General features: G+C 49.2%; 1 protein-coding gene across 2 annotated transcripts in view; it reads right to left on the bottom strand.

Annotated features, from left to right (window-relative positions):
• The window catches only part of PRKCB (protein kinase C beta), a 249,261-nt gene that overhangs the window by 82,255 nt on the left and 150,833 nt on the right, over positions 1-16,173 (bottom strand). For both annotated transcript variants that reach the window (XM_075899914.2, XM_075899913.2), the window contains exons 6-7: positions 3,981-4,137; positions 3,455-3,589 (exon numbers count right to left, since the gene is read on the bottom strand). In XM_075899914.2, coding sequence (XP_075756029.1) covers positions 3,455-3,589; positions 3,981-4,137 — 292 coding nt within the window. The remainder of the gene's footprint in view (positions 1-3,454; positions 3,590-3,980; positions 4,138-16,173) is intronic.

Below are 16,173 nucleotides of genomic sequence, written 5' to 3'. Positions count from 1 at the left end.
GTGGCTTTTGGCTTCCAAGACACACACAATAGCAGTGGAAATGACTCTCTTTCACAAGGTAAGGTAACAGATCTCTCACGCCTCAGAGACTACAAAAGGAAATTAAAACGGCATGAAACCTGGTGGGGGAGATAACAGGGAAATGAACAGACCCCACGATTTGTACGAACCCAGCGTGTTCATCTTTCGTACGGTTACAAGTGACAATAATGACACGCTTTGGGCAGGAGTTCTCATTTTGTCGAAGGAAACCTCTAATCATCGTTTCTGCTGGGCCACGGGCTGCAGCCGCCGTCATAATTCTTCTCTACTCTCTCTGGACTAGCGGCCGCGCTGGCTCTCCGTGGCCCGCGCGCTTTGGGATCCACACAGCGGCTCCATGCTGGGTAAGCAAAGCTGAGAGGCGACGGTGAAAATCACCCCAGATCACACTCCCATTGCTCCCTGGCAACCCAACACAGCTGCTGTTTTGAAACCTAGGTGCTAACTGGGACACATGCTGGAATTTGAGACTGTGAATTCCGCGCCGGCTCATTTTGATATGGGCCTTGCCAAGGGAGGCCAAATTGTGCTTCGTGAGTCACATGTGTCTCTTTCACAGTGAAAGAACGGCTCCTGGAGTCTCCCACATCTCCACCCATTCTCCATCTACTACACGGGACTGGGGCTTGGGGCTTCTGCCCTGCGGCAGGGCGGTGGGGTTAGGGGCTTCTGCCAGAGATGATTGGTGCCTGCTGAGACGGGGGTGGGGGGGCACATTTTAAAGGTTTGCTCCACCCCCAACAGCTTGAGTCATGCCCCCCCATGCACCTCAGAATCCCCTCCCTACAGTCCCCAGGTCATAGATCAGAGAGTAGAACTGGAAGGGCTCTCGAGAGGTCATCAAGTCCAGTCCCCTGCACTCACGGCAGGACCAAGCACCATCTAGATCATCCCTGGCAGGTGTCTGTCCAACCTGCTCTGAAATATCTCCAGGGATGGAGATTCCACAACCTCCCTAGGCAACTTATTCCAGTGTTTCACCCCCCTGACAGGGAGGAAGTTTTTCCAAATGTCCAACCTAAACCTCCCTTGCTACAATTTCAGCCCATTGCTTCTTGTCCTGTCCTCAGAGGCCAAGGAGAACAAGTTTTCTCCCTCTTCCTTGTAACACCCTTTTAGGTACTTGAAAACCACTATCATGTCCCCTCTCAGTCTTCTCTCTTCTAAACTAAACAAGCCCAATTCTTTCAGTCTTCAGTCTAGCTCATGTTCTCTAGACCTTTCATCATTCTTGTTGCTCTTCTCTGGACCTTCTCCAATTTCTCCACATCTTTCTTGACTTGTGTCAAGAAAGGTTGGGTCAGAACTAGACACAATACTCCAATCAGCACGGAGTAGAGCGGAAGAATGTTGTGAGCAAGACACGAGAAGTCACTCCTGTTAATGCAGCCCAGAATCACATTTCCTTTTTTTCCAACAGTGTCACATTGTTGACACAGATTTAGCTTGTGATCCACTATGATTCCACCATCCCTTTCTGCCGTACTCCTTCCTAGACAGTCGCTTCCCATTCTGTATGTGTGAAACGGATTGTTCCTTCCTAAGTGGAGCACTTTGCATTTGTCCTTATTAAACTTCATCCTATTTACCTCACACCCTTTCTCTAGTTTGTCCAGATCCTTTTGAACTATGATCCTGTCCTCCAAAGCACTTGCAACCCTTCCTAGCTTGGTATCATCTGCAAACTTAATAAGCATACTCTCTATGCCATCACCCAAATCGTTGATGAAGATATTGAACAGAACCGGTCTCAAAACAGACCCCTGTGGAACTTCACTTGTTATGCCCTTCCAGCATGACTGTGAACCATTAATAACTACTCTCTGAGGGTATGTCTACAGTACAGCGTTAATTCGGGTTAACTTAATTCGAAATATTTAATTCGAAGTAAGCTAATTCAAATTAATGCATCTACACACAAAACTATTTTGAAATACCGTTTTGCTATTTCGAAATAGCGCGTCCACACTGAGTGGACCCTGAACCAAAGTTAAGGCTGGCCAGAACCAGTGCCGGCAGGGCATCAGGTTAGGACTTACTGTGTGGGGCTGCCGCCTGAAGCTAACTGAGCTCCGTGCTTAAAGGGACCCTACCCCCACCCCGGACAGACAGTTCTCAGGGTTCCCCACTTGCTTGTCTACCTCAATGAGGGACAGCAAAGCAGTCCTGTCTTTGAGTGCCCACACTCAGGACACCACAGCACTCGGTCACATGGAGCCAGAGCTGCCCCTGGGAGAAGAAGGTCATGTGAGACCATGTCAAATGCCTTGCTAAAGTCTAGGTATACCACAACCACTGCTTCTCCCTTAGCCACAAGGCTTGGTATCCTATCAAAGAAAGCTATCCGATTGGTTTGACATGCTTTGTTCTTTACAAATCCATGCTGGCTGTTACCTGTCACCTTATTATCTTCCAGATGTTTGCAGATGGATTCCTTAATTACTTGCTCCATTATCTTCCCTGGCACAGAAGTGAAACTGACTGCTCTGTAGTTCCCTGGGTTGTTCTTATTTCCCTTTTTACAGATGGACACTAGATTTTCCCTTTTCCAGTCTTCTGGAATCTCTCCCGAATTCCATGACTTTTCAAAGATTAGAGCTAAAGGCTCGGATACTTCCTCTACCAGTTCCTTGAGTATCCTGGGATGCATTTCATCAGGGTCTGGTGACTTGCAGACATCTAACTTCTCTAAGTAATTTTTAACTTGTTCTTTTGTTTTAACTTCTAACCGTACCCCATTTCCACTAGCATTCACTATGTTAGGCAACCTGTCACCATCCATCTTCTTAACAAAAACTGAACCAAAGAAGCCATTAAGCACTTCTTAACACCTTGAGGTGTTACCCCAGGGGTGGGTAATAGTTTTCATTGGGTGGGGCACTGCAAGATTTTGGTAAGTGGTCAAGGGCCGCACTTTTGTGGATGCCCTGGACCCCAGCAGACACCTCCCGCCAGGCTGATGCCCCGGGCCCTGCCAGGTGCAAGCAGGATCTCAAACTTCCGAAGACTGTCGTAGGCAGCTTGGGCCGTCACTAAGTTTGGCTGCCCCATCTATACAACTGAGAAACCCTCAGAGCTCACAACCCGCCAGAGCCCAAATGTGAAACACAACAAGAGTGGTCAATAAAAAAAAAAACCTTAGAACGAAGGGGATACAACGTAAGTAACCCAGTGACCAGGACGGAAAAAGTGGTGGGAATTTCCCCCTTCACTTAATCGTGGATGCAAATTGTGGCCAACAATGAGAGAGGCGCACGGGGGACTTTAGTTGACTCCCCCTTCAAGATGTGTGAGCAGTCTGGTAAATCCCGCCCCCCCCCCGAATGACAAGTTAGCCAGACCGTTCCTCCCGGGTACCAGGTGACGTTGCTGCGTGCAGAGCTCTGTGGCTTTAGGACAAATGGAGTCTTACCATCCGTCGACGCCCGCTTTCTGCAGCTCAGAAATTCCAAATGACAAAGACCCCATAAAATCATTTCTGCTGGTCAGATCCCAGTCCCAAATCTCCACCGACAACCTTCTGTCTTTGTCTGACTCTTTCAGCTGACTGCAAGAAAGGAAGGGAAGAAGCAAAATGTCTGTCGTGGGAGTTATCTCCAGAATTCCACATGCTCCGCGCGTGCATTCAATAAATACATGAATATGAAATGAAGTGATGGTCTTCGGGGACAATGCGTCCCTTTAATGTTTCATTTGCTGATAGCGCACATTTCATGCGGCGAATGTAAAGTTCTTTCATGGAAATGCAAGACTTTGATCCGGGCACGGAGCAGAAGTTAAAGCATTTCCGAGACATTTGTGATGACAGGGGGGAAAAAAAAGTTATTTGCCATTGAATCAGCTGAATATTTCAGAGGATTAACGCACAGCAAAACACATTTGCAATCATCCTGGAGACGAGAGCGGCTACTTTTCAATATTAAATAGGTGTTACTCACAATTTAAAAGTCTCATTCCACTCAGGGTTCAGAGAGCACTTTATAGTTTTGGTCTTCTGTTTGCTTTCGCTTTTCGGGTCGGGGATTAGTTTAAGTTTCACATAAGGGTCTGACAAGCCATTAGGGTCCATAGGAACTAGATTTTTAGCATCTCTTACTAGGGAAAAAAATAAAAGAGTAAATGCAATGTGGAAAATACAAAAATATCTGCAACCCTGCTCAGCTTCCGTAAAAATATTTCTGTTGCATTATGCTTATGACATTGCATACATGACTGACATGGCATTGAAACACTCACCAAAATGGCGCTAAGAGAGACATTTATCAAAATAGGAATTGCTAATACAAAGCAAATACACCTGCAATGAACATCTGCAATCTCCCTCTCTTCCCTTGTCTGGTTAAGAACAGCCCAGATCACAACAGTGGTCCGTGTAGTCCAGCATCTTGTCCTGAATGCTGCAAGCTTCAGGTAGAAGAAGCATGCAGCAGCTGATATGGAATAATCTGCCACCTACATTAAGCCTTATCCAGCTTTCGAATCGTTAGAGATTGGCTAAAGTCCTGAAGCACCAGGTTTAACTTCCCTTTTCAGAACTTTCATTAGCAATAACTATTAGCTAGCTGTGGCTATTCTTGCCATCCACATCAATATATAATCCACACCGGAATTTTGCTAAATCCTTAGCCTCAATGACTTCATGTGGCAATGAGTCCCACATGCCAACTCTACGTCACCTTTCAGAGGAAGGATTTCATTTTATTATTGTTTTGCTTAAATAGCAACACCCAGGAGTCCGGCAGGTTGAAGGGCAGTGCAGGTCAGTGGTCACAGTTCACACAAGTGGGCCAGCTGCCAGGAGACGCAAGCCAAGGGGAAGGCAGAGCAAGGCTGCTGGTAGGCTCAGGTGAGGCAGCAAGGCAGTCGAGTATGGTCTAAGTAGCAACCAGAAGGCAGGGCCAGACAGGAAGCAGGCAATGTATATATGGTCACCAGCCAATCAGAGTCAAGACCATGTGGCCAATAGGAAGCAGGACATGGAACCCCGGAAAGTTAGCCCACCGGGTCTATGAATTCCCTGGTACATCAATGAGTTGGTGTGAGACAAGGGCCCAGGCCGCTTCCCGAGAACGTGATGGACTTAAGTACAAGCCTGGGGTCTGACATTCAGACACAATACGAGGATTCCCTGCCAACAGTCTAAATAAAAACAAATAGTTAGGGAGAGATTTTCAAGAGTGCACATGTGATTTATGAACACCCGTCCCATTTAAAACAATCGATGGCACACACGCTCCTCAACTAATTAGGGCTAGATGTGTAAAGGCAATTAGACACCTACAGATACAATTACTCAGTTAGTGAACTCTACAAAACACAGACCCGTTCCCATTGACTTCAGAGGGAGTTTGTCGCCGAATCTGTTTAGGTCCATTTGTAGCTACCACCCACTGCCTTCGAGCATCTTGCGGGTCTACACCACTGCAGAAAGCTGGCCCTTCAGTCACTGGGAACATGTTAGTGTTGGGAATAGGTCACGAAAAACCACACCTTGCAAACAGTAAAACACCACAGAGAAACGAGAGTCAGGGGAGTGTAGAAGAGAACAGCATTTACTTGAATTTCAGATTTCCCTTGAAGAACAAGAGGACCAGGAAACAGGTTCGGGATATAGATTAGCGCATGGGCAGCAGATGCCCCTACTATCTAAGAAGGATCAGGAGACTAGCAAGATGATGACTGCTGCTAGGGTAAATTAGACATCAGGGAAGTTTAATCAGAGTGGCAAATTCTAATGCAGGGCTCTTCTGCGGAGTCACTCGAGGGTCAGCTGCATTCAGTTGCGGGATAATTACAAATGCTCAAATGCCAGCCATGCCCCACTGCAATATACATTGGACAGTCCCGTCGGGAAAGAATTAATGGACACAGACCAGATCTCCGAAAAGGCAACACACAGAAACCTGTTGGGGAACACTTTAACCTGCCTGGACACTCATTCAGGGATCTCCGAGTTGCTGTTTCGTTTCTGACCAATTCCACAAGCCAAATACCCAGAGAAGGATTGGAACTCCACGTCATTCTCACATTTAACTCTCATGCTATGGTCTAAATCGCGATATCAGACGGCTCGCACATTATCTACCAACCAACCAATGAAGATGCCAATGGTTCTTGATGTCCGTGTAGAATCTGGTGTAATACTCTTCCTTTCCTACTGCAAACTAATGGTTCTTATCAGCCTCTTGTAACTATTTAGTCTTTAAGATGCTAAGAGACTATTAGTTGTTTTTTAAGTTTTTCCTGTTACAGACTGGCTCGGCTATCCCTTTTAAACGTATCTACCCAATGTCCTCTTCCCGCCTCCCTCCAAGTTTTTCCTCCCCTCCCCCTTCCCTTATTTATTCTTGGTTCTGGATTTCCCACACTCCAGTCATCTGAAGAAGTGGGCTGTGCCCAGGAAAGCTCATCATCCCAGCTATATATTTTGTTCGTCTTTAAAGTGCTACCAGACTGTTGGTTGTTTTTGAAGGATAATTACACTGAGTCATGCTGCAAAGGGAGCCAGATCATCAAAAGGGGGGCGGGGCCCTCTCCTTGGGCCAGAGGAGAGGAGAGCTGGAGGGAAACACGATGAATCGCTACGTTCTGGGAGGAAGCGGCCGCAAAGGTTTCCATGGTGGTGGCGTTGAGTTGCCTTCGTAACTGTAACCCGTCTACTCCCTGCGTACGCTGGGAGAGCAGCTGCGTTCCACACACACAGGGAGGGTTGAAAGGGCCCATCTCCTTTGACCTTCTTTGTCAACCAAACACTCAAGGTCATTTTGCTAAGGGCAGCCGCGGGAATCAGCCTGCAGGGACGTCGTTTCTAAGCTCTGCAACGAGACCAGGCCTCTCGCCTTCCTGGGGGGCTGTGCAGGGAACCTGCTGCAGAACAAAGCGAGGTTACATAATCTCTGGAACCAGCCAATTTCCTGGAGCGCCTAGATAACTATCGCCTCCCGCCGTCCCAGCCCCGGTGCGCGGCGAGCCTGGGCTACAGATCATTCTAACTGAATTCCAAACGAATTCATCAGGGGAGATAACGCAGGAGGGGGAGGGGAGGTGTGCGAGGGATCTCCAGTGCTTCTAATTGGATTGCAGCATGAGAGAATAAAATGAGTCTGGGGAAACAGATTAGATCACTCAATGCGGAAGAGCTGCCAGAGCATTCCAAGCACGATCGCACATGCGCTCTGGCTGCAGGGCCAAGGAGGAGGTATTCCAGAGGAGACACACTGGCCCTTCGCTAAGGCTGCGGAGTGGCGGCCACCCGGCCCGTCGGTGGTCTCGGTGCCTATGGCTTGCACACTGATCACAAGGAGTCACAGATATGGAGGAGACGGCAGCTACCCACCCAGCGGAAGCACACCTCCCCTTCCGACCTACTGCAACCCCTGGACACAACCTCAGCAAGAGGCTCCATCAGGGGCTAACGTGGACCGCAGGGGATGCCAGTGAAAGGGTGAACTTGGAACGTCAGACGCGACTCCCACGGCATCCTGGGCGCAGGGGCTAAGCCATCATGATGAGGCAGCCACGCTGCTAGTCGACATGTCAGAGCCGGAATGGTGCATTGCTTCATTTCCTGCCGGGGACGATGGGTTGCGAAGGAAGGTCAGGGATCTCTCTCTCCTCCAGCTGTCTAACAAGCGCCCAGCCACACCATAAGCCATAGACACTCAGAATCCTAGAACAGGAAGGGACCTCGAGAGGTCAGCAAATCCAGCCCCCTGTCCACACGGCAGGACCAAGCACCATCTAGAGTAGACCATCCCTGAGAGATGTCTGTCTAACCTGCTCTTCAATATCTCCAGCGATGGAGATTCCACACCCCCCCCCCCCGGCAACTTATCCCAGTGTTTAACCACCCTGACAGGTAGGAAGTTTTTCCTAATGTCCAACCTCAACCTCCCTCTCTTGCGGCAATGTAAGCCCATTGCTTCTTGTCCGATCCTCAGAGGCCAAGTAGAACAATTTTTCCTCCTTCCTCCTTGTACAGCAGGCTTCCGATAATCCGGAACCTATGGGACCTAGGTGGTGCCGGATTATCAAATATGCCGGACTATCAGGAGGTACTGTAAACTGGTTTTATATATATATATACTGTATACATTATATACTGTATATAAAGTGATCTTAACCCTTTTTATTGTACATACTGTATACAGTATACTGTAATGTTTTAGTTTTTTTAAGCCTTTTTTACCCTTTTTGCTCAGTTCAGCTGCTGCCACTGTTACCTTGTGACTCATTTTTTGCCAAAGCTCACTCACTAGGCTCTTGCCATTTTGATGCCGGACTATCAGGAGTGCCGGACTATTGGATGCCGGACTATTGGAGTTTTACTGTACCACCCTTTTAGGTTCTTGTGCAGCATGATCATCTGATCTGCCTATTATGGAATCAAAGGAGACGGGCCCCAGAAATCCAGATGGGGGGAAAGAAAAAGCAATGTGTGAAATCCTGGCCATGCATTAACGCGGCACCAGGATTTCCCCCAGGATTCTACTTGCTCTGTTGTACGCTAATGCAAAGCATTCGGGATTACTTGTACCGACACGAGTCATTTTAAAATATGCCTCGCTAGTCTCCTGCAAAGCCTTCTTAGTGCAGGCCTGGGAGCCGGTTTGTTTTTCAAAGGGGATTACTGCTTCCAGCTCTGCAATCTAGCGTTGTCCTCCTGAAGCACAGCCCAATTTCCGGCTCTGTGGACTCCAACTCATAGCCAAAAATCAAATCTCCATTTATAAACGAGCTCATTCATCAAACATGACACCTTCAACGGCAGCCGGCGAGATACTGAAAGGCAAAGCTGTGAGGGACCAGCCTGCAATCCAATCACGGATACCTGAGCAGCAGCATTGATTCCATAGCACCAAATATTCATCAAAGTCAGAAGATGACCAAGCCATGCAAATCAAGGAGCCTTCCCGCACCTTTGACAGAGAGGGGGAGAGGACGGTCTCCATTATGGACAGCCAGATAAGAAAACTATATAGTGGGCATGCACCTACAGAGGGCCAGAATTCAAGTTGTTCCTTTTTACTGCAGGATTATAGGCCAACAGGGCTGTGACACAATGGAGTAGGCCCCAGAGCCCCCTGCTGGAGCCTTGTGGTCTTGCTATAGCCTCCTACAGAAGAGGAGCCATAGAGAAGTCCTCCAGGCAGGCTAGAGCATCTATGGAGGAGCTGGCCAATCAGGGGCCAGGAAGGCCTACAAAAGGGGCTGCAAAGCATCGTAGTAATCAGTTGCAGTGCAAACCTCAAGGAGAGAAGACCAGGATGACTGGCCGGCTGAGGGAGCAGCACCACGGACAGCTCTGAGGGGAGAGCTGGTTAAAGATTGTGGCCTATGGAGGGACTCATGAACTGAGGTAAAGCCCTGAATAACCTGCAAGGAGCTGTCTTCAGGAGGGGAAGCTCTAGAGCACAACTACTCAACATGCGGCCCGGTTTACGTGGGGCTCAACACATGGCCTGTGGGTGGAAGCCAAAACAAAAAAGTAGTCGCTATAATGGTCATCAGAACAGCCAGACTGGGTCAGACCAAAGGTCCATCTAGCCCAGTGTCCTGTCTGCCCACAGTGGCCAACGCCAGGTGCCCCAAAGGGAGTGAACCGAACAGGTAATGATCAAGCGATCTCCACCCTCTGACAAACAGAAGCTAGGGACACCGTTCCTTACCCATCCTGGCTAATAGCCATTAATGCTGAGATGAATTTTAGCAGTTAAATTCCTGGATTGTCATTGATCATTAAAAGCTCTGTGATATGGATGGAAGTCGGGTAAATACTGTATTTTATTAATATGAACAGACTGTCTTATATGAGGCCTGCGTGTTGTGGAGTCTTGCCTTAATCTTTGTATTCATGCCAGTCAGTGTGAAAGAAGCTATTTGCATATCTTTGCATATATATTTGCATGTCTATGCAACCATGCTTAAGTTGCGGCCCTCGGCATGTGCTGTAAGTATTATTGTGGCCCCCGGAGCTTCCAAAGTTGAGTAGCCCTGCGCTAGAGGCACCAGTCTAATCCAGAGTGGAGAAACAGACCGAGAGATTATACAGAGGGCACCAAGATGGGCCCCTGGTAAAGGTGAACCTCGGAAGGGGTTTTGAGTGATTCACACACGTGTGTGACCAGCTGGAGGGCTGAGCTGCCAAAGAGGCTGTCAGCTGACGGACTAAGGGAGTGCAGGCATACCCACTTGGCCAGACAGCGGTGCTTGGGGGAGGTGAGTGTCACCTTGTTACAAGTGCTCATGTCAAAGACCAAAGTTGAGTAGGTGCCATTCAACACTCACCAATAATGTTTGCACCGCACTGTTTGGTTCTGCATAGGTATTTCCGAAGAGGTGGAAAGAAACGTGGTGGGCATTCAAGATATTACAGTGTAGTATCTCTTGGCAGGTGCTGGCCAAGACAACCGCTTTGTTTTCCCATGGATGCAGAATATGGATCTAGGGCTGGAAGAGCCCTCAGGAGTCATCAAGTCCAGCCCCCTGCCCAAAGCAGGACCAACCCCAAATCAATCATCCCAGCCAGGGCTTTGTCAGGCCAGGACTTAACACCCCGAGGGATGGAGGTGCCAACTCCTCCCTCAGGAACCCAGCCCAGTGCTTCCCAACCCCCCTAGGGAAATCGTTTTTCCTAATCTCCAACCTAGACCTCCCCCCCTGCAACGGCAGACCATTGCTCCCCGTTCTGCCCCCACTGAGAACAGCCTCTCTCCATCCTCTTTGGAACCTCCCTGGAGGGAGTTGAAGGCTGTGATCAAATCCTCCCTCACTTTTCTCTTCTGCAGACTAATGATGATTTCTCTGATTAAGGGAAGGGAGCTTCCTGTGACTGTAAAGACAGTCTTCCAGCTACTAGTTCAGAAAACACCCAAATCCAGCATCTGCAAAAAAGATGCTCCCAGATGTGATCCATCTGCAGCAACTCCTGATCACCGCTGGAGATGAGCCTGTGCAGAAAGAGCGCTCGGCATGGGTTAGAGATCAGATGGCCAACCTCACCTTCCCTAGGGCAAGGGCAGGTAGACAGAGGAATGCCTGCGCCATTTCCCTTCATACAGGAGCATTAGGATGCCACTTCCCGTTCTCTCTCGCCATGTTGCCTTCCATTAGCATAGATGCTAAATGCTAATTGAACAAATGATCAAAGAAAAATGCTTTAATACAAATTCAGACATGCCTGTTCCCCTTAAACCCAGCCAGCGCCCCCACAGGGAACCAGATGGACACTGGCACTGAAATATTTTCCAAAATCCAGCCGGATTTTTTTTTGTGTGGCTTTGTGTGTTTTGTTTTTTGTTTTTTAACCTGTAGCTATCAGACAGTCTGGTATTTCAACACCTGAGAATTCGACAGTATTATTCCAATGGCTTCTTTTGGGCGGATTTGGGGAATGGAACGGGAAAGGGATAAGAAACATACAAGTCAAATTCTGCCCTTGCGAACGCACCATCCCATCCCTTGCGTAAGGAAGCCGGCTACGGACTTGTCTACACACACAAATGAATCCACATTAAAGTGAACGCAAAGCAGATTGGCTATTCCTGAGCAAGTCCCCATGCTGATGCTCTTATTGGGGTGGGTCTACACTGCAGGGCTTAACTCGAAATGAGCTACGCAAATTGAGCTACGTCAATTGTGGAGCTTCTTTCGAAATAGGGAGCGTCTACACAGCTCTTATTTCGAAATAGAGCCCTCTTCCTCCGACCAATGAGGGTTACAGGAGTCAGAGTAAGAAGTCCTCCAGCTTGACAGTATTTTGACACTATTTTGAAATAACTGCCGGTTGTGTAGATGCAGACTAATAGCGCTAGCGGAATAGCGCTAGTTATTTCCAAATAGTGTTGCAGTGTAGACGCGCCCTTGCAGAATAAGGACATACTCTGAATGAGGCCTGGTCTACACTGCACCGTTAGGTCAGTGTAAGACAGCTTAGGTCGAGCTAACGATGTCTGTGTAGACGTGATAGGCTGGCTCCTGCTAATGGAAGAGACCTACTACACTGACAAAATAACCCTACCTTTGAGAGAGGTGTGGGCTGAGATCGGTGCAGTTAGGGGTAGGGATGTGAGTGGGTAACCAAGAAGAATCACCCTTAATGGGTGTTAATTACTGGGTAATGGTTAACCGGGAGCAGCCCATGGCGGGCGGAGGGCTGTCCAGCCCACATGGGTAGGCTGGGAGTTGGCAGCCCTTCCCCTTCCCACTGCTGCCACTTCCGATCCCCCCCCCCTCGTCCCGCAAAGATGCTGATTCTTAACCCGTGCAGAGGGGCCGCCTGCCTACCCCGTTTGAATCAGTTAATTAAACAAACAGGATTTGACATCTCTAGTTAGGGCTGTGTAGACTCTGTAGGGCACCGCGTCCCTTACGCTGGTTGTCTCGTCAATTTCATGCGGGGCAGTTGAATCCCACTCCTGGCTGAGAGCTGGAGCAAGAAGCCACGGTGGCTGTACCCCTCTCCTGCCTGGGAACAGGGAGTGGAGGTGGGCAGGCAGCCCGTCAGGAGCCTGGCAGCTCTGGGGACTGCCAGTGGAGCACTGAGACCAGGCTCTCGGCTCCCCATCCTGCCAGCTTAGGTCAGTGGAAGTGCTCCTGCCCAGGATGCACGTCACCAACCCAAGGGGCAGGCACCCCTGCTGTGACTCTGTCCCCAATGCAGTGGCTGTACATCAACCCATCGCCCATCAACTCAAGCGTCTAGTGTAGACGTATCCTTAGCTTAATCCACTTCCAATGAGGATTAAACCAATTTGGAATAAGGCACCCTCATTCTAAGGCTGTTAATTGATTAGTCGATGTACATTTCCAAGGAGGAATGCGGAAATGCCTATCGACTAGTCAATGGAAATTCCAAGAGCCCCCACGGGAAGGAATGTGGAACTCCGTGTGCAGCCTGGGGCCAGCGGGAAGTCCTGCTGACTCCGGGCTGCGTGCAAGTGCCAGCTTTGAAATGCACACGAGTCCCCAGAGGGGGCTCTTGTACATTTCAAAGAGGCAGCGCAGCGTGGAGCCCGGGGTTAGCTGGGGACTCAGAGTCCCCCACTGACCCCAGACTCCATGCTGCACTGCATATTTGAAATGCCACGCAGAGCCGGGGTCAATGGGGACTCCCCAGCTGATCCCGGGTTCCATGGAAATGCCGCGCTGGAGCCCAGGATCAGCTGGGGAGTCAGCTGACGCCGGGCTCCTTGTGCGCAGTCCTGCACAGCTGATCCTTGGATCAGCTGTGCAGCGCTGCTGCTTTCAAGTACCCTCTCTTCCCCCCCCCCCCCGCCCTTTGCTGCCTCTGATAGAGGCAACAAGGGGGGGGGAATCGACTAGTCTTTAACATCCCAACCTCATTCTGGAACAAGGGTGTCCATGCATGGACTTAACCACGAACAGAATAACTTCTCCAGAGACGGGCACCAGTCCTTGCGGGGCAATCTCTCCACCATGCTGCCAGTAACAGCCCGTCAATCGAGCCCCAAAGTGCACTCTAAAGAAGCTTTGTGGCTCAGGACTGTTACATCATTGCAAAAGTTCTTCTCCAAACTACTGCCAGCATCCCAGGGACACGGGGGGCCATGCCAGAGTCCACCCCTTTCAAGTGGCGTGTACGGTGGCTCCGGAGAGCTGAAAGGAACCGAGCATGGTCTGTGTCCGTTTACACTGACCTGGTGAGGCTCCGTCTGAATACTGTGGGCACATAATCCACATGGACACGTAGGGGGTATGTAGCAATACAGACCTGGGTCGGGATTTAATACGGTGGGCAGTTATTAATTGCAGGGCCATATTCCCCTCAAGAACAGCTCACCAAGGCACACAAACAGCGAGACTGTATTTATTTGACAATGCTCATTCAGACATTTCCTTTCATACGCCATTAAGTAAATGAATCATTTTGTTAAGCCAATACTAATACGAGCTCTGCGCCTCCGAAGATACACAGTAGCTATTCCGTGGCTTAATTTGGACTCTCCGTCAAAATCTTCTGGAGGAGGCTTTGTACCAACCCCATGAAAATGGCTTGAGTACTGGAAATCTGCTATGTGAAGTCTAAGTAATGAGTTTAATTTCCAAGGGCCATAAAAAGGCTTGGCCCCAATACAGCCAGAATGATTTTCCCTCTCCGCCACCCCACCCGTATCTGGGGAGAAGAATACATATTTTCTCATCATTGTGATGTGCTTTTTTGATGGGGAAAAAACCTATTGTTATAACCACATTCTTGAATAATGAAACACAAAATGTATTTTAAAAAAAAGAAAAATCCAAAACTAGGTCCCAACAAGCCATTACCTGACTAATAAAGACAAGTCTAAAGAAAGCAAGCTTTATCGTATTCGTAAAAACCCAACTATTTGCTAAATGCTGGTTCCTAAAATGAAAGTGTTTTGTATTAAAAGCCAAGTAAAAAAGTGGCACTGTCCAATCCCATACAGCTAAGAATCTCTTCTCTGAGGCTTCCCTTAGCCTGGTGCCTTTCCTCAGTTATTAATTTCTCAGTTAATTTGATCACTTGTATTCGCTCCCTCAAACACACACACACACACACACACACACACCCTCTGCCCTTGGTTTTGACCTATTACTCTACCATTAGATAATTCAGCCATGATCTATAACATAGGTTCCCAAACTGGGGGGTGTGAAGAAATTCCAGGGGGGGGCGTGAGGCGATCCTGACACCCCCCCCTTCACTCCCACCCCAAGTTTTGCCACTATTTTTTTGGGAGGGGGGGTGTGCGGGTTTCTCAAAAATCAAAAAGGGGGGCGTGATGCCGAAGAGTGAGGGACCCACTGGTCTATAACATTTTTTCCAACAAATACTTGTCACAATTCTGAGTGAGAGATGCCCCAAATACGATAGCCCCTGTGATCAGGACTTGGTGGCAAAAGCAAGCTGTGCTCTGTGCAATGCAGTCCCAGCCAGAGAACGTATATTTCGGGAAGGACAAACGTTTCCAGCAAAACAAATGTAGCCATGTACTTTGCTGAACTGGGGGCTTCCAGGTCAATTTAGTTGTCCAGGCCGGCTTCCTTCCCTGACTAGACGGGGTCACACGAGAAGGCTAGGGGAAGGGTTATTTGGTGCGGGCATTAGTAGCACGGTGTTGTGCTGTAATATTTACAACCATTTAAATCCGTGGGCCCAGCCGGGTTCTCAGTGTGGCCCATGAGGCATTTTGTTCAGCGCTGCCAAAGCCTTCGATTGCCAAATACCACTGGTTTCTGTCCGTGTAGGATTTTTCTTACTGGTGTTACTGCAGTGACACGCACGTAAAAGCCAGGGCCCGTGAAGGGAGGTGTGTGCTGACTGCACACAGCGCTGACCGTGAGAGCCGTGTGCTCCCTCTGTGTCCCTTCATAGCGCTGCTCCGGTTCAATCCACACCGCCCGCAAACTCGAGGGACGCTCGCGCAAGTGAGCAATGCTGCCCGATCCCGGGGGAGTTATCTGGGCTGCGACGCCAGCGGACCTGAGCAGCTGTTCCTTTTTGTGTTACGTTTGCTGGTAATTTCATGTGACTAGGGTGTAAGGTAACTTACTGCTGGAAGTCGATGGCAGTTCCGTTAATGAATGATTAAGCATTTCTGGAACTTGTTCTGAAACACTCAGCAAGGGGTCAATAGTGTTCATTGGGCACAGGGCACATGACCAATTTCAATCTTCTGGCCCACGGAGATGAAGGAAGGCCAGTCACGTGGCCCAGCGCTGATTTAAATCATGGGGTCAAACTAGGGATGCGAACGGGTAATCAGTTACCCGTGAAGCATGGTCCTTACCTGGTGATGCTTCCTGGGTAATGGTTAACCCATGCCCAGGAACAGCCCCCTGCCCACAGCCTGCCAGAGGCAGGGCTAAGAGCCCCACAGACATCTCCCGCCCGGGATCCATGGAGTCAGTTAACCGGTTAAATGCTGGGTCGACCTAACGTGTAGCTGACTCACTGATAAAACAGGATGTTACCTCCCGAGGTCAAATCAGGCTCTGGCCACGTGTTTATGGAAATGCTCCCCACTCGAATTTCCTCCTTCCGCTCTGCGCCAGTATTCTATCCCTTCACTTGGTCCAGGACAGCCCTACCCTGGCTGGTTCCATCTGTGCAACCCACAGGAGCAAGGGACGCCCACTCAGCCCCCA

Source organism: Pelodiscus sinensis, chromosome 15, assembly GCF_052426305.1.
Source record: "Pelodiscus sinensis isolate ZL-2025 chromosome 15, ASM5242630v1, whole genome shotgun sequence".
Lineage (NCBI taxonomy): Eukaryota > Metazoa > Chordata > Testudines > Trionychidae > Pelodiscus > Pelodiscus sinensis.
This window is presented reverse-complemented; position numbering and strand designations above follow the sequence as displayed.